The following is a 19103-nucleotide window of genomic DNA, read 5'->3' on the forward strand; positions in this document are numbered from 1 at the left end:
ATTAGCCGGGTGTGGTAGTGGGCGCTTGTAATCCTAGCTACTTGGGAGGCTGAGGCAGGGGAATTGCCTGAACCTGTGAGTCAGAGGCTGCAGTGAGCTTAGACTGCATCACTGCACTCTAGCCTGGATGACAGAGCGAGACTCCATCTCAAAAAAAAAAAAAGTTTAGGCTTTACCCTGTTTCCTTTTTGGTCTCTTCCTTGTTGCTTTTCCCTTCTTTGTGGCCCTGTATGTTCTAGCCTAGGAATCTGCTTATTCTAAAAGCCATTTGGCATAATTATTTTTTGACCCCAGCATCCTTTAGCAATTATTTGTCTGTAAAAATCACCCTTCCCTGTTTTCACTATTTTTATTTATTATGGATAAAGAGATAGTGTGGTGACTTACATCTATAATCCCAGCACTCTGGGGGACCAAGGTGGGAGGATCACTTGAGGGCAGGAGCTGGAGACCAACCTGGGCAACACAGTGACACGCAGTTGCTATAAAAAATTTAAAAATCAGCTAGGCATGGTGGCATGCACCTGTAGTCCCAGCTACTCTTGAGAAGCTGAGGCAGGAGGATCACTTGAGCCCACAAAGTCTAGGCTGCGGTGAGCTATGATTGTGCCACTGTATTGCAGCCTAGGCAACAAAGCAAGACCTAATCTCTTACAAAAATTTTTTTTGAAGATTATTTCTCTGTTTATGTTGGAAACATGTTTTTTAGATCTATTAATAAGATTTGTCATTTGCGTTATTATCTGTTGCAAATACGAAGGCAAATAGGGTGTGATTTTGTTCTATATTCATCTTTTGTCTCCTTAGGAAAAACCACCTCCGGTCAATAAGCAGGAGAATGCAGGCACTTTGAACATCCTCAGTACTCTCTCCAATGGCAATAGTTCTAAGCAAAAAATTCCAGCAGATGGAGTCCATAGGATCAGAGTGGACTTTAAGGTAAAGGTTTTCAGTGACCGTAAAGTATACTGAGTGTCAAAGACTTTAAATAAAGAAAATGCTACTACCAAAGGTGTTGAAAGAGGAAATCAGCACCAACTAGGGGAATGAATAAGAACTCCCATTCACAGATGGGTTTAGCGCTGGGAGAGCTTTGGTCAGTGTTCTTAGGTCACTGTTTGTGAACTGACTGCAGAACATAGATAATGAAACATTCCTATCCATCCTGAACAGTATCAGAGGAAGTAATTCCTTCACATGGAAAGTATCAAACCATAATGATTCCTTGAGTTCGCAAAACTGTAAGGGAAATTCAGTCCCAGTGTATCTTTGCAATATATTCAATATGAATTGAATAAGCAAGCCTTTTAATAGTCTGTGTCTGAGATTTAAACTTTCTAAAGCAGCAGTTATTTTTGGACTCATTGAAATGAAATACTCTGACATTCTGATGTCATACTAATTTTATGCTTTTCATCCTTATTTTCCATCCAAAGTTGTGTAATTGTAAAACTTTCCTAACTGACCTTTCTCTCTCCACAGGAGGATTGTGAAGCAGAAAATGTGTGGGAGATGGGAGGCTTAGGAATCTTGACTTCTGTTCCTATAACACCCAGGGTGGTTTGCTTTCTCTGTGCCAGTAGTGGGCATGTAGAGGTAAGGCATCCTGCTTCTTTGTACCCCAGGAAGTACACAGATTATTTTTCTGTGGATGAAATTACTATAGTCTGTTTTGTTGGTGTTTAGCAGGTACTATCCCCTGTTTAAACCAGCTAAAGAAATGTTTTGAAGTATTTTAGAGATTTTAGGAAGGAATCTGCTATTAGAGTAGCAAAATTATTGAGAGTGAAAACATCAATAATCCCATCTCTCTTAAATTCAGTCTTTATTAGAGTTCTGATCTTTCTGTTAGATGTCTAAATAAGAGAAAAAATTATACAGTGGTCTATTAAAAGGGATGCTATTGGTGGTTGTTTTATATTGTATATCAGAGCCTCTTTGTCTACAAAGAGCTCTTACCAATTAATAAGAAAAAGGAATGATATCCAGAAAAAAAATAGGCAAAAGACAGAAATAGATAATTCCCAAAATTAGAAATAAATACATGGTAGGTGGCGGGGGAGGTGAAAGGAGGGTGTCTGTTTTTTAGCCCTCTAGTGACCAAAAACTGGAAATTAAAGCATGATAAAAAAGAATCCTGAATAAATGGGGACTTTCTGTTGGTAGAAAGAAATATAGATTAGTTACAATCTTTCTTTCTGAGGAAATTATTTGGAAATATATATTTATTTTTAAAATAGGTATATCCTCTAACATAGCAATTGCACTTCAAATACTTATGGATATAATTAGATAAATTGGCAAATCTGTAGATATAAAGTAGTGTTCACTTCAATATTGTTCATGATAATAAAAAACTGGAAACAACCCAAAAGTCCATATAGGAGCATGGGTTAAAATAAGTATAGGGCATATATAATGGCAAATACGAAGTCCTAAAGATGCTAATATAGATTGATGTTATTAGGTTGGTGCAAAAGTAATTGCAGTAATAACATGGAAAGATGTCCATGACATATCACTGTGTGAAAAGAACAGGTTACAAGATAGTATATAAAGCACAATCCCATCTTAGTTTGGAAAAGTGTTTTTAGAATATATATCTAGAAAACAATCTGGAAGGATTCATACCAAAATATTAAGAGTGTGGTTGGATTATGGGTGACTTTTATTTGTTTCTCTGTTTTTTTGGGTTTTTTTTTAATCTTTCTGAGTTTTTTTGCAGTATGTACCACCTTTACAATGAGAAAGGAAAAAGTGCACAATTTTGAATAGGAAGCAGTAGTTTGTCATTTATAAGGGACATATCCTACATCCTTTACAGTTCTTAAATTCCTGGCAGATACCTCTTTGGCTTATTACTTACCACATAAGATATGTATGCAAAGGTAGTAAAGAAAATCCAGGTCGGGTGCAATGGCTCACGCCTGTAATCCCAGCACTTTGGGAGGCTGAGGCAGGAGGACTGCTTGAGCTCAGGAGTTCAAGATCAGCCTGAGCAACAGTGAGACCTCATCTCTACTCAAAAAAAAAAATACCAGGCATGGTAGCATGTGCCTATAGTCCCAGCTACTCTAGTCCCAGCTACTTGGGAGGCTGAGGTGAGAGGATCACTTGAGCCCAGGAGATCAAGGCTATAGTGAGCCATTATCACGCCACTGAACTCCAGCCTGGGCAACTAAGCAAGACCCTGTCTCAAAAAAATAAAAAAAAATAATAAGAAAAAATAAGAAAATCCAAGCTAGGTTGAAATCTGAATGTTGAGCAGTCAGTGAGACACAAACTAGCTAAGAAACTCAACCCTGCCCACTTGCCATTTGAAGTTATTACTAGCAAAATTACAAATTATTGCCTGGTATTCATTTACTAAGCAAATATTCTCTTAGTCCCTATTACCAACAACTTATTGTTCTAAGTGCAGGAGTTGCTTCAGATATCATTGAGACTGAGAATATTCAGTCTACAAGTGCCAGGGGTCTACTGTATCTCTTTTCCCTCCTAATATAGTGCTTTGCACTCACATGTATGCCACCCACAGTTATAACTTATATTTATAGCACCAGTCCTTCAACTTCTGGGATTAAACAGATTTCTTTTTCAGAGTATAATTGTTCTGATTTAAATTCTTTATAGTTGTACATAGCAACCTCACAGGATTCCTAAAACATGAATTAGAGAATAGCCTGCTGCCTGCACTGCACTCCTAAAGCATAACCAGTGCTTGATGAACTCTCTTCCAGGCGAATTTTTTAAACTTTTTATGTTGACATGATTTCAGACTTACAAAAAAACTCTGAGTCGTACAAAGAATTCTAGGTACCCCTCACCCAGATTCCCTAAGTGTTAATATGTTTCTCTGTGTGTATCTATTTTACAAAATAACAAATAAAATACATATACACATTTTACCTATAGATATACATTTGTCTAAAAATTTGAGAACAAGTTGCAGACATATACCATTTTACCTCTAAATATTTTAGTATGTTTTTTTAAAAATCAAAGACATTCTTGTATTTAACCATGGTATAATTACCAAATCAGGAAATTAACATTGGTACATTACTATTATCTGATCTATAGGCCTTATTTAGGTTTGACCAATTGTCCCAATAATTCCTTTGTGGCAAATGAAAATTCTGGATTATCCTAATTAGTATTTTTGAAAATCCTATATCAATATGAAAATAACTTATTTCTAAAATTAGAAATGGAGGCTGGGCATGGTGACTCATGCCTGCAATCCCAGCACTTTGGGAGGCCTAGGCGGGTGGATCATGAGGTCAGGAGATGGAGACCATCCTCGCTAACATGGTGAAACCCGGTCTCTACTAAAAATACAAAAAATTAGCCAGGTGTGGTGGCACGCACCTGTAAGCCCAGCTACTCAGGAGACTGAGGCTGGAGAATCGCTTGAACCCGGGAGGCGGAGATTGCAATGAATCGAGATTGCATCACTGCACCCCAGCCTGGGTGACAGAGTGAGACTCCATTTCAAAAAAATAAGTAAATAAAAATAAAAATGAATTAAGAAAATAAAATAGAAATGGAAAGGACAAACCAGAGCTTAGAATTGTTTTGTATATTACAGAAAACGTTTAAACCCTCCCTATTTCCCTCACCCCACTCCTTTACATTCCCATAGCTCTCTGTTTATACCACTCTTAGGGCACTTAGCATGTTCTGTTAAATCTTGGATTATATTTACTTTGTTACTTTCTAATTCCACTGTTATTACCACTTTAGTACTCTGAATCTCCCACAGTGCCCAATACTGTACTTTTTTTACATAGTCATTATAATGAATATGTATTGACTTAAATATATGCCAGTGGACTACTAAAACCCAAAGTATATAAGGAGGGTATGGTTGATTATGTTTTTCTTCATATTATTTGATGTACTTCTATCTTCCCATGTTCTTACTATAGTTTGTGTATTGCCAAGTCTGTTGTGAGCCCTTCCACAAGTTTTGTTTAGAGGAGAACGAGCGCCCTCTGGAGGACCAGCTGGAAAATTGGTGTTGTCGTCGCTGCAAATTCTGTCACGTTTGTGGAAGGCAACATCAGGCTACAAAGGTACAAAACTTGGTAACAGAACTACAGCTGGACCTCTGTGTCAGTGGGTTCTGTATCCCTGGACTTAACCATCTTGGATTGACTATATCTGGAAAAAAATTAGTAGTTGCCTCTGTACTCTATGTGAACAGACTTTTTCTTGTCATTATTTCCTAAACAATACAGTATAACAACTATTTACATTGTATTAGGTATGATAAGTAATCTAGAGATAATTTAAAGTATATGGCGGGCGGATCACTTGAGGCCAGGAGTTTCAGACCATCCTGAGCTAACATGGTGAAACCCCATCTCTACTAAAAATACAAAAAAATTAGCCAGGAGGGGTGGTGGTCACATGTAGTCCCAGCTACTTGGGAGGCTGAGGCAGGAAAATCGCTTGAACTTTGGACTCCGAGGTTGCAGTGAGCCACTCCAGCCTGTGGTGCAGTCTGTCACGCCAGCCTGGGTGACAGAGTGAGACTCCATCTCAAAAAAAAAAAAATAAGTATATGGGAGGATGTGCATTTTCTTATATGCAAATGCTACACCATTTTGTCTATGGGACTTGAGCATCCATGGACTTTGGTATCCTCTGGGGGTCCTGGAACCAATCCCCCACGGAAATCAAGGATGACTGTGCTTAGAGTATTGCTTTCTTTTTCGATCTCGATTTCTGTCTTCCAGTTAAGATTTTATATCTATATTATTTCTCTTTTTGCTTAGTCTGTCTTTAGTATTTAATTGGGTGTCATCAGTTGCCCATTTTGTGTTTTAATTTTGGAACAATGACAGAAAACATGATATTGAATAAAATTCCAAAAACAAGTCAAATCTCCCTAGTAAGAATGCTGATCACCAAGTGCCTTTGGCAGGAGTAAATAATGCGTGAGGAAATTCAAACTTACAATTGTGTGCTCTACTTACTTGCCAGTAAATGTGAAAATGGGGTACTAAGTAATAAGTGTTGGGTGAAGGTAATATGATGCTCATCTTTTTGCCATTATATTTTCTTACAGCAGCTGCTGGAGTGTAATAAGTGCCGAAACAGCTATCACCCTGAGTGCCTGGGACCAAACTACCCCACCAAACCCACAAAGAAAAAGAAAGTTTGGGTGAGTTATACACGTGATGCTCTTGTAGAGAACTGTCCTGTGACTATTGGGTTTATGTAACTTGTATTACAAATATCTATGCTTGAGAATGTCAGTATGACAATCTTTTTGCCTCATTACTAGGAAATCATCTCAGTAGAGAAATGAAATCTATAAATGGATGCATTTGAGAACCTTTTAGTTAAGGAAAGATATTAAAAACAAGAAATTCCTATTGAATTTCTTTTCCTCTTTTCTAGATCTGTACCAAGTGTGTTCGCTGTAAGAGCTGTGGATCCACAACTCCAGGCAAAGGGTGGGATGCACAGTGGTCTCACGATTTCTCACTGTGCCATGACTGCGCCAAGCTCTTTGCTAAAGGTACCCAAAAACCCAGTTTTGCCAACTTTCGGAGGTTGTACTTGGTGTTTTGGAGGTGAACTAGACTCTCTAGTGAAATGAAATAAAAAGTCTCACGTATTATGTCAAAGATACCATTTAGACACATTTCCTAAGTTCCTGTTTAGAACTTAGCAACTAGAAATGTCTTGTTAGTTTATATGGGAAGTGTTAAGAGGACTTTTCATTATAACTCACCACAAAGAAATCCTCTAAGCTAGTATTTCCCAAAGTGTGGTATATATATTATATATTTGATTATTTCAGAAGTGATTTTAGTTGGTACCCAAACATTTTCTTTTAATAGTTATATTAGAAAAAATATTAATATAACGAATACGTTAAACCTATTATATTACTGACTTAGGATAATCATATAAAGTTAGTATTTTAACTAAGATAAGCAGATCAGTTTGAAGAAGTTCATTAAGTAAAAAATAATAGAGGAGATCTCTGTATATAAAGAAAATTTATGAAGGTTATGCAGAGTACTGAATCTTAGGAAGTGCTCCTCTAAGCTCTAATGTAAATGCCCTAGAAATAAGGAAAAGGCTTACATGTACTGTTTCTGACTTCCATATTGCCACTTCCTTTTAAATACTTAAATATTTCTTTCAAATGTGTGAGAAATTTCTCTCTTCCATTCTTTTGTATTGTTTTATCTTGAAAATCTACCTCATGACCTTTATAAATGAAAACTAGTAAACTAAAGAAAACTAGTGGCGTATGAAGCTTTTCTGTGAGTATTTGAGGGGTTCAGAATAATCTTGAGACTGCAGATACGTGAACATTCCACAGTAGATCCATGCTGGTGTTCATGATCCCAGAAGAAGATTTAGATTGGGTTGGTACATGCAAGTCAAGGGCCGTAAAAACACATACATGTGAGCCAAAGCACTGCTGTAAACTTTGCTTTGCTTTCAGGAAACTTCTGCCCTCTCTGTGACAAATGTTATGATGATGATGACTATGAGAGTAAGATGATGCAATGTGGGAAATGTGATCGCTGGGTCCATTCCAAATGTGAGAATCTTTCAGGTACAGAAGGTTGGAGTCTTTTTATTTCAGTTTTCTTCTTTATAGGTACTACTGCATTTATAAGCCTCTAGAGCACTTTAAACCTAAAATTATGGTTGTGTTGTTATTTGTAATCTCTAAATTTATTTTTTAGTTTCTAGAATAAGCAGCATTGTATTATGTTTGTGCTCACTTATCTTGAATATATGCCTTTAAAGTATTTATTTGCTGTCCTTTGTGGGTTCCATAACCTGATTCTCAATAACCAAATTCAGGATTAGTGTTAATTAATAATGCCACTTTTTGAGATCAATATGTGTGATATCCATGAGGATATCAGAATCTTAATGTGGTGCCCAACATATGGCTTTATAGTAAGTTCAGTGGAATAGTTTCCTCTTCTTCCTCTCTCCCATTCTTCAGAGGACTTCATCATGGTAGGTTTTTGTTTTCTTAGATGAGATGTATGAGATTCTATCTAATCTGCCAGAAAGTGTGGCCTACACTTGTGTGAACTGTACTGAGCGGCACCCTGCAGAGTGGCGACTGGCCCTTGAAAAAGAGCTGCAGATTTCTCTGAAGCAAGTTCTGACAGCTTTGTTGAATTCTCGGACTACCAGCCATTTGCTACGCTACCGGCAGGTAGGCCAAGTCTCATTTTTTTTCTGAGAGCTTGTTCTTAGGTAGTTTTTACCTAGTGTTTCTCTTGTTTTACTTCATTCTCCTCGCTTAATTTTTAGTTGCTTGTTTTGACTATAACCATTAGGAAAATATTTAGAGCCAAGAGTAGGACCTGCTTTAGAGTAAGAAATGGGAAGGAGCTGTATCTTCAGCGGCCTTGCTGTTATAATGAGAAATTTGGACTTCATGCGCTGAAGGTGATGGGGAGCCAGTGAAGCATTTCACCCAAGACGGTGACCTGATCAGTGTTGCTTCTTAGAAAAAATATTATTCTGACTGGAGTGGAGAAGGACTGGAGATACCTGAGCCTAGAGGCAGGATTCGTAGTTAGGAGACAGTTATAGTAATCAATTGGAAAAACACTTTCTGTCTATGTAAGTTGTGAACTTTACACATTTATAAAGTAGTCATGGCCGGGCGCGGTGGCTCAAGCCTGTAATCCCAGCACTTTGGGAGGCCGAGACGGGCGGATCACGAGGTCAGGAGATCGAGACCATCCTGGCTAACACGGTGAAACCCCGTCTCTACTAAAAATACAAAAACTAGCCGGGCGAGGTGGCGGGCGCCTGTAGTCCCAGCTACTGGGAGGCTGAGGCAGGAGAATGGCGTAAACCCGGGAGGCGGAGCTTGCAGTGAGCTGAGATGGGGCCACTGCACTCCAGTCTGGGCGACAGAGCGAGACTCCGCCTCAAAAAAAAAAAAAAAAAGTAGTCATTAGAAGAACCATATGGATCACTTTAACTCAGAGCTAAGCTGCTGTTTCATCTTTTAATAGAGCTCCATTTTTTAAATAGGAAAGTTAGCTGCTTTCTATGTTATACTCAAAAGGAACTGAACACAGTTTCAGCTTCTTCATACTAGGTTTGGAAATTACCAAGAAAAGTTCCTAAGTTAGCCTAGCTAAGCTATTACGTAACAGTCTCATTTTTAACTTTCCTTTTCTATTTGAGAAATCTGATTATTTTCATGTTCTTTGGAATATGAAATGAACATGAATCATTCAGTACCATCTTTATTAATTTTAATAGAATTTGCATGGACACCTTGGTTTTAGTGTTAGATAAAAGCAACATATCTTTCCTGGCAATAGGCTGCCAAGCCTCCAGACTTAAATCCCGAGACAGAGGAGAGTATACCTTCCCGCAGCTCCCCCGAAGGACCTGATCCACCAGTTCTTACTGAGGTCAGCAAACAGGATGATCAGCAGCCTTTAGATCTGGAAGGAGTCAAGAGGAAGATGGACCAAGGGAATTACACATCTGTGGTATGTTTCTACAGCGAGCCATCAAAATTTCTAGTGCCAGTGTAGCTTCCTTGGATCTGTGGGGCATGAGGCTGAGTATAAGTAAATTAAAAAATGATTTGTATTATATTTAGAAATGTCACATGGCTTTAGAAACCGAAAAATGTATGAGTTATTTTAGCTTTGTGTTTCAGAAGAAGGGTTATGATAGGGAAGGTAATGTCTTAAAATAGTTCTTTTATTTCACTTTCATCTCAGTTTTCTGAAAATTATTTTTATATTAAGAGGAAGCACTAACAAACTGTTGATGTGGAAAACGCTAATGTGAAATTAATTGATTCTCCCTCCCCTTTTGAGATCAGATCTGAATAATGTGCCTTTCTCTATAAGGTCTTCATTTGTAGATAGATGCCTGTTAATTTTATGATTTTAAGAATGTATAGGAAATGATCATTTATTATCTCATGGTCTATATTTGCTATTCTGTTCTTTATTTATTATTATTTTTGAGATGGAGTCTCGCTCTGTTACCCAGGCTGGAGGGCAGTGACAGGATCTCAGCTCACTGCAACCTCCGCCTCCCATGTTCAAGTGATTCTCCTGCTTCAGCCTCCTGAGTAGCTAGGATTACAGGCATGCGCCATCATGCCTGGCTAATTTTGTATTTTTAGTAGAGATGGGGTTTCACCATGTTGGCTAGGCTGGTCTTGAACTCCTGACCTCAAGTGATCCACCCACATCAGCCTCCCAAAGTGCTGGGATTACAGGCGTGAGACACTGTTTACTTATTTTAATCCACATTAAAAACTGTGGACCTGCTTGGATAATTTATCATGATACAGCCAATTTGTTTGCATTCTTACCTCATTAGCCTGGCATCTCTTAATTGCTACAGGTTAATTGTGAATTGAATCTCAAAGGTCTCAGCCAAAGAGTATTATACCACATTAAAATAGGGTACGAGTTTTCTGTTGGATCTCTGTGCCGGATGATTAGGGAGGAAAAAGGAAATGGTTTTGAGAACACACTGTTTTAAGAATAATTAACATTTTGTTTTTGTATACAGTTGGAGTTCAGTGATGATATTGTGAAGATCATTCAAGCAGCCATTAATTCAGATGGAGGACAGCCAGAAATTAAAAAAGCCAACAGCATGGTCAAGTCCTTCTTCATTCGGGTGAATGATATTACTAATTCATGGTTTTAATGCTTACCTATAAGTAACTACCCTGTGAATACAATGAACTTGTTCTCTTCTACTTTTTGCTTTGTCATGTGTATGAAACATCTTTGGTTTAATTTGATCCTCTGATTCTTTGAGAGGAATTTGGTGAGGTTGCCAGAATGGATGGATCTTTCCCTTGGTGGCCTGAAATTATCTTCGTATTGACAGAGAAGCTGGTTTGAAGTTTTTTCATGTGGTATCTAAATGAATGTTTACATATTTACATTTTGTTTGTGTTTTATTTTAGCAAATGGAACGTGTTTTTCCATGGTTCAGTGTCAAAAAGTCCAGGTTTTGGGAGCCAAATAAAGTATCAAGCAAGTAAGTGAATTTAGCATCACTTTTTTTTTCTCCTCATCGGCTAGAAGTCTGAGAGTTCTCGTATTTCTAGATTGCAGTTTTCCTAAAGGTTTTAATACTAGAAATGAATTGGTTGAAATGCCTTTTCAGTGCTGTTTTGAGGACTACACTTAATGTTTGTTATAGGCAGTTGCCTTTTTGTTCTTTACTTTTGTATTTGTTTTATTGTAAGGAGCTTGGTTTAATTGTGACAAATGTACAATACATGTGTGATATAGCCATGTAGCTGGCCTTGTTATAAATGGGTTCTGTTTGACTGATAGTTCAAATGGTGCTTTGTACTGCTCTTGATTTTCCATATGTAAATTCTTTTGATTTGATTTGATTTGATTAATTTTTTTTTTGAGACAGAGTCTTGTTCTGTTGCCCGACTGGAGCACAGTGGCGCGATCTCGGCTCACTACAACCTCTGCCTCCCTGGTTCAAGTGATTCTCCTCCCTCAGCTTCCCAAGTAGCTAGGACAACAGGCAGGCACCACCACGTCCAGCTAATTTTTGTATTTTAATAGAGACTGGGTTTCACCATTTGGGCCAGGATGGTCTTGATCTCTTGACCTCATGATCTGCCTGCCTCACCCTTCCAAAGTGCTGGGATTACAGGCGTGAGCCCCCACGTCTGGCCTCTTTTGATTTTTTGATAGGGTTATCATTTGTTTCAGCAAGTTTAACCAAGAGTCGTATGTTGAGATATTTTTTAAAATATTAAGTTCTGTGTACTTCTGCGGTTTTCCAAACGCTGTGACTTTTTCTTATATTCTGTGAATGGCTCGTACATGGGGCAACAGGTGATATCAAGAATTTGATTATTTTATACAGTTCTAGGTATACTGTAGGAGTTCAATAAATGCTTGTTGAATCAATTATTTTCAGCAGTGGGATGTTACCAAACGCAGTGCTTCCACCTTCACTTGACCATAATTATGCTCAGTGGCAGGAGCGAGAGGAAAACAGCCACACTGAGCAGCCTCCTTTAATGAAGAAAATTATTCCAGCTCCCAAACCCAAAGGGCCTGGAGAACCAGACTCACCAACTCCTCTGCATCCTCCTACACCACCAATTTTGAGTAAGCCACCAAAAGGAGCGTCGTCACCCATTTCCCTCTAGAGGCAGATGATTGACTTTGTGGATCCAATTCACTAAAATTAGATATACTTGGATATCAGAAAGGAATTTTAAGGTCATCCTTAAATGTAATACCATCATTAATTTTGCTTCACTTGAGGTGTTAATGAGGACTTCATATAAATACTCTTGAGTACTGTAACATAGATAATGAGATAGCGTTACTCTGAACACTTTGAAAGTGGTTATTTTATAGGCTGTAGGCTATGTAAGCTGAATTGTTTTCTTTTTTCCTGGAAATCAGACATAGTATTGCCAATTTTAACTGGATCTCAAGGTATTGATGGGAGTCTTTTGGATTTCAAGGTACTGATAGGAGTCGAGAAGACAGTCCAGAGCTGAACCCACCCCCAGGCATAGAAGACAATAGACAGTGTGCTTTATGTTTGACATATGGTGATGACAGTGCTAATGTAAGTACTTTGCGACACAGAGCCCTAGTTAATACATACCCCAAAAGAACTATTTGTCCTTGTGTCCATACTTGATGACTGGGTGCCATTTATTTAATGAACTTACAACTTACTAATTTATAACTTTTACTTGCGTATAACTTATTAACTTGTAACTTTTATTTATTTGTCACTTAGTTCAAACTTTTATTTATTTGGCACTTGGAGTTTTTTAATGACTGATTTTCTTGATTAAAAGGTGACTGATTTGCCTTAAATTAAACCCTTGATGTCTAGTAATTTCTAATGGAAGTTCCTCAAGAATATTTTGTGAAAGTTAATAAAATCTAAGTTGCATATTTAAAAGCTTATGTTTCATATAGGATAGCAGAATGGTTAAGAGCCCCAGTTCTGCCGCCTGCCTGAACACATTTCTGTGCTTAACTGCCTACTTATTGACTTTGGCAAGTAGTTTAACCTCTCTGACCCTCAGTTTCATCTTTAAAATGAAGATAATAATGCTTACCTCAGAGTGGTTGTGAGGATTAAATGAAATAATGTGTGTAAAGCCTCTATTTAGTGCCTGGCACACATAGTAAGCCTACAATTTTTTTAAAAAGTTTTGGGTTTTTGTTTTTTTGTTTTTTTTGAAACGGAATTTCGCTCTTGTTGCCCAGGCTGGAGTGCAATGGTGCGATCTCAGCTCACTACAACCTCCGCCTCCCAGGTTTAAGCAATTCTCCTGCCTCAGCCTCCCGAGGAGCTGGATTACAGGCATGTGCCACCATGCCTGGCTAATTTTGTATTTTTAGTAGAGATGGGGTTTCTCCATGTTGGTCAGGCTGGTGATCCACCCACCTCATATACCAAAGTGGTGAGATTACAGGCGTGAGCCACTGTGCCCGGCCAAAAACTTTTAAATACAATCTGAGAGAACTGACTTTGAAATACAGTTTATAGACGTCAGTGCACATTTTTATAAACTTACCACCTATTGCTCTTTTTGTTTCTTTGTTTCCTTTTGAGACCAGGCCTCTCCCTGTCACCTAGGCTAGAGTACAGTGGCATGATCTTGGCTCACTGCAATCTCGGCTTCTAGGGCCCAAGTGATCCTCCTACCTCAGCCTCCTGAGTAGCTGAGACCACAGATGCGCACCACCATGCCGGCTAATTTTTTGTTTGTTTTTGTTGAGACGGAGTCTCCCTATGTTGCCCAGGCTGGTCTCAAACTCCTGGGCTCAAGAGATCCTACCGCTTCAGCCTCCCAAAGTGCTGGGATTATAGACATGAACCACCATACCCAGCTCATTTTTTTATTCTCTAGATTTGTAGAATAGTTTCAGTCTATGGAAAAAGTAATCTAGAAAAGAAGGAAGTGGAAACAGCAACGTTGCAAAATGAATTCTGATTTCTGTGTGCCTCCCTACATTAAAGAATTACAGTTGCTTTCTTGAGGTTATCCTCACTGAAGAAAAGCTAATGCTGAGGAAAACCTCCTTTGGCATTATATTCTTTAGGAAAAAAGAAATCTCTATTTTATAGGATGCTGGTCGTTTGCTATATATTGGCCAAAATGAGTGGACACATGTAAATTGTGCTTTGTGGTCTGCGGAAGTGTTTGAAGATGATGACGGATCACTAAAGAATGTGCATATGGCTGTGATCAGGGGCAAGCAACTGGTAAGACCTTATGGGTAAATTTTATGCAAGGGATTCCCTCTCAGTTTCCAGATATTCTTCCTGTGGGTGAATATAGCCTCACTGATATTTTTCACAGTGCCATCAGGGTAGTTAGCCAACAAGTATTGATATACATAATTCAACAGACTACCAATAGATAAAATGAATTGTAGGAACTATAGAATGGGATGAGTCTATAGAGGAGATGGTAAACGTCTTAAAACATCTGAAAGTCTGAATAGGGCTCTTTTCTTTTTGGATTTTTAGAGATGTGAATTCTGCCAAAAGCCAGGAGCCACCGTGGGTTGCTGTCTCACATCCTGCACCAGCAACTATCACTTCATGTGTTCCCGAGCCAAGAACTGTGTCTTTCTGGATGATAAAAAAGTATATTGCCAACGACATCGGGATTTGATCAAAGGCGAAGTGAGAGAGCTTTAGTTGCTTTTTTAAAAAAAAAAAAAAAAAGACTATTTTTTAGAGTAGTTTTAGGTTCACAGCAAAATTGACTGGAAGGTACAGAGATTTCCCATATACCCCCTGCACCCACATATGCACAGCCTCCCCCATTATCAGCATCCCCCACCGGAGTGGTGCATTTGTTACAATGGATAAACCTACACTGGACACATGGTTATTACCTTGAGTCCGTAGTTTACATTAGCATTCACTCTTGGCGTTGTACATTCTGTGGGTTCGGATGAATATATAATGACATATATCCCCCATTATAGCATCATATGGAGTATTTTCACTGCCTTAAACATCCTCTGTGCTCTGCCTGTTCACCCCTGCCTCTCCCCAACCCTGGGCAAACACTGATGTTTTTATTATCTCCATAGTCTTGCCATTTGCAGAGTTTCACATAGTTGGAATCATATAGTACATAGCCTTTTCAGGCTGGCTTCTTCTGCTTAGCATTTAAGTTTCCTTCAAGTCTTTTCATGGCTTATTTAGTTGCTTTTTGAGTTATTTAGAAATTCAAAAGAAAGGCCGGGCGCGGTGGCTCAAGCCTGTAATCCCAGCACTTTGGGAGGCTGAGACAGGCGGATCACGAGGTCAGCAGATCGAGACCATCCTGACTAACATGGTGAAACCCCGTCTCTACTAAAAATACAAAAAACTAGCCGGGCGAGGTGGCGGGCGCCTGTAGTCCCAGCTACTCCGGAGGCTGAGGCAGGAGAATGGTGTAAACCCGGGAGGCAGAACTTGCAGTGAGCTGAGATCGGGCCACTGCACTCCAGCCTGGGCGACAGAGCGAGACTCCGTCTCAAGAAAAAAAAAAAAAAAAGAATTCAAAAGAAAAATACAAAAATATAGCAAGATGATAAACTGTTTTGCTTTTCTATTAGGTGTTCCTAGAGGCACCATCTCTTTTGGGAAATACAGAAGTGTCCTGCTAAGTGAAACAGAAGGATGCTTTTGAGATATGCTGTGTGCCTTCCACTCTGAGACAGTCAGGATCATGAGTATAATGTGCAAAGGGACAGCCTATTAACAGCTACCATGGGTTTTATTTAAGGTGGTTCCTGAGAATGGATTTGAAGTTTTCAGAAGAGTGTTTGTGGACTTTGAAGGAATCAGCTTGAGAAGGAAGTTTCTCAATGGCTTGGAACCAGAAAATATCCACATGATGATTGGTATGACCTAGCCTTAGTTACTGGGGAAGGCTGTATATATCATTGGGGAAATTTCTGGTCCTCAGTTATAAAATGACCCTCAGTGTGGTATCTCACACCTGTAATCCCAGCACTTTGGGAAGCTGAGGCGGGCAGATCACTGGAGGTCAGGAGTTGGAGACCAGCCTGGCCAATGTGGCGAAACTCCATCTCTACTAAAAAAAATTAGCTGGGGGTGGTGGTGCATCCCTGTAATCCCAGCTACTTGGGGGGCTGAGGCATAGGAATCACTTGAACCCCAGAGGCAGAGGCTGCAGTGAGCTGAGATTGCACCACTGCACTCTATCCTGGGCGACAGAGTGAGACTCTCTCAAAAAAATAAAATGACACTCATTATCTCCTCTAATCGGTTCTTCTTTCCTTGCTCAGGCTCTATGACAATCGACTGCTTAGGAATTCTAAATGATCTCTCTGACTGTGAAGATAAGCTCTTTCCTATTGGATATCAGTAAGTAGCACTATAAAGAGAAGACAGCAGCCCCACAACCTGAACACACTGAAGGTCATTAAATGTAGAGGCATACTTGTTAGCTACTTTAAACTGCTACTAAGAATTAATTACTTAGTTTGGTAGTTCTCTGATTCATCTGCTTGTAGATTGGGACTAAAGCAGCATTTATGTTAGCTGAATCCAGTTATAGAAGGAAAGTATTACCGACATCATTTCAGAATTACTTAAAAATAAAAGCTAAGTAGAAAACACAAGGTCAGTCTCTTAAGATTCCTCCAAATTGCCAGGTGCAGTGGCTCAAGCCTGTAATCCCAGCACTTTGGGAGGCTGAGACGGGCGGATCACGAGACCATCCTGGCTAACACGGTGAAACCCCGTCTTTACTAAAAAATACAAAAAACTAGCCGGGCGAGGTGGCAGGCGCCTGTAGTCCCAGCTACTTGAGGCAGGAGAATGGTGTAAACCTGGGACGCAGAGCTTGCAGTGAGCTGAGATCACACCACTGCACTCTAGCCTGGGCGACAGAGCAAGACTCCGTCTCAAAAAAAAAAAAAAAAAAAAAGAATCCTCCAAATTACATTTATCTCCATGTAGGAGTGCAGATTGTTTTCATGGATAAAACAGCTCATGCCCTGTTCCCAACTTTACATTTTATAAGTCCTTCTAAAACTATAAATCCCCACAATAATGATCAAATTTTTCAATAAGAATTTATAATCTTCCCTATATGAAGCAAGTTGTTAAAATGTCTAACAAGCTAACAATATAAGTTCAAAATTCCCCTTCTACCGCTCTCGCGTTGGAGTCTCATTTTGCAATATATGCTCCAACTTACTCTATTCCTATTCCGATGACACAGTCTGTGCTCCACATTTAGCTGGCAGCTTTTCACACAAACCAGACTCCACTAGCATTCAGCAAATTTGAAGCAGTTACATTTCTCTTGTCTCATGGGGCTTTTCTCCCAAAGGAAACACCACAGGTTTGCCCTTTGTTTTCTTTTCGGACCATACTTTGTATACATTGTAAGGCAGTAGTTCTGTCCTGAAGGCCAAAACTAATTTTTGTAGTAGTTAATATTTTTCTTTCTCTTGCTTTTAGGATATTTTACTATATTTGGTGCCTGCTTATGGTACAAGAAAAAAAAGATCTTAGGCTATTTTCTGAGAGGCTAAGAAAAACCAAGGACTTCAAAAAGCTTAGAACAACCTAACTAGGGGAATCTGTACTAAGAACCCATGAAATAAAGCTAAATTCTGTAATTAAAAGGACCAGGGAACCTAGGATGAAGAGAGGTTTTGAAAAATACTAGTTTCTGTTTCTGTCCTCTCCCTTATGATGATTTTCCCAAATCTGTTTACCCAGGTGTTCCAGGGTATACTGGAGCACCACAGATGCTCGCAAGCGCTGTGTATATACGTGCAAGATAGTGGAGTGCCGTCCTCCAGTCGTAGAGCCGGATATCAACAGCACTGTTGAACATGATGAAAACAGGACCATTGCCCATAGTCCAACATCTTTTACAGGTTAGTCTTGAATCAAGACAGGATTTGAGGCCGGGCACAGTGGTTCACGCCTGTAGTCCCAGCACTTTGGGAGGCTGATGCAGGTGTAGCACTTGAGGCCAGGAGTTCGAGAACAGCCTGGCCAACATGGTGAAACCCCGTCTCTACTAAAAATACAAAAAAAAATAGCCAGGCATGGTGGCGGGCACCTGGAATCCCAGTAATTCCAGCCACTCAGGAGGCAGAGGCACAAGAATGACTTGAACCCGGGAGGCAGAGGTTGCAGTCAGCCAAGATCACGCCACTGCACTCCGACCTGGGTGACAGAGTGAGACTGTCTCAAAAAAAAAAAAAAGAAAGATGGGTTGGAACTTGAATTTGATTCAGGGAGTACTATGATTGAAAGCTGGGGGAAAAGTCATTTACTTGGGAGGTCTCATTTGCTTCTAGTTTTACATTTACCTGATAGCTGACTTTTCATTGGTTAATTAGTTTGATATTTTAATTGGGCTTTTTCAGTTAAGAGTTTTTATTTCCTGCCACAGAAAGTTCATCAAAAGAGAATCAAAACACAGCTGAAATTATAAGTCCTCCATCACCAGACCGACCTCCTCATTCGCAAACCTCTGGCTCCTGTTATTATCATGTCATCTCAAAGGTCCCCAGGATTCGAACACCCAGTTATTCTCCAACACAGAGATCCCCTGGTTGTCGGCCGTTGCCTTCTGCAGGTAAAAGACTTTATTGACCTACTTGACCTAAGAAGATCAGCCCAAAGATTAATTTGTAGTTCTTTCAGGCAGCTTTATCTTGGTGACTTTTACTGATTGAAAATGTAGATTCCGGTTGGGTGCGGTGGCTCACCCCTGTAATCCTAGCATTCTGGGAGGCCAGGGCAGGTGTATCACCTGAGGTCAGGAGTTCAAGACCAGCATGGCCAACATGGTGAAACCCTGTCTCTACTAAAAATACAAAAATTAGCCACGTGTGGTGGCACATGCTTGTAATCCCAGCTACCCGAGAGGCTGAGGCAGGAGAATCGCTGGAACCCAGGAGGTGGAGGTTGCAGTAAGTCAAGATCATACCACTGAATGCCAGCCTGGGTGACAGAGTGAGACATTGTCTCAAAAAAATAAATAATAAATAAATAAATAGAAAATGTAGATTTCCAGTTATCTATAAATATATGTGTATATA

General features: G+C 39.4%; 1 protein-coding gene across 1 annotated transcript in view; it reads left to right on the top strand.

Moving 5' to 3' along the window:
- KMT2A (lysine (K)-specific methyltransferase 2A) overlaps window positions 1–19103 on the top strand; it is a 95412-nt gene that overhangs the window by 51142 nt on the left and 25167 nt on the right. Inside the window, exons 13-30 of the mRNA XM_011927037.1 lie at window positions 808–939; window positions 1483–1596; window positions 4932–5078; window positions 6077–6172; window positions 6412–6532; window positions 7475–7597; window positions 8025–8209; window positions 9339–9512; window positions 10558–10668; window positions 10964–11037; window positions 11947–12140; window positions 12506–12612; window positions 14134–14271; window positions 14539–14697; window positions 15794–15911; window positions 16320–16398; window positions 17767–17927; window positions 18452–18637. Coding sequence (XP_011782427.1) covers window positions 808–939; window positions 1483–1596; window positions 4932–5078; window positions 6077–6172; window positions 6412–6532; window positions 7475–7597; window positions 8025–8209; window positions 9339–9512; window positions 10558–10668; window positions 10964–11037; window positions 11947–12140; window positions 12506–12612; window positions 14134–14271; window positions 14539–14697; window positions 15794–15911; window positions 16320–16398; window positions 17767–17927; window positions 18452–18637 — 2419 coding nt within the window. The remainder of the gene's footprint in view (window positions 1–807; window positions 940–1482; window positions 1597–4931; window positions 5079–6076; window positions 6173–6411; window positions 6533–7474; window positions 7598–8024; window positions 8210–9338; window positions 9513–10557; window positions 10669–10963; window positions 11038–11946; window positions 12141–12505; window positions 12613–14133; window positions 14272–14538; window positions 14698–15793; window positions 15912–16319; window positions 16399–17766; window positions 17928–18451; window positions 18638–19103) is intronic.

Source organism: Colobus angolensis, unplaced genomic scaffold (assembly GCF_000951035.1).
Source record: "Colobus angolensis palliatus isolate OR3802 unplaced genomic scaffold, Cang.pa_1.0 Scaffold7, whole genome shotgun sequence".
NCBI classification, from domain to species: Eukaryota; Metazoa; Chordata; class Mammalia; order Primates; family Cercopithecidae; genus Colobus; species Colobus angolensis.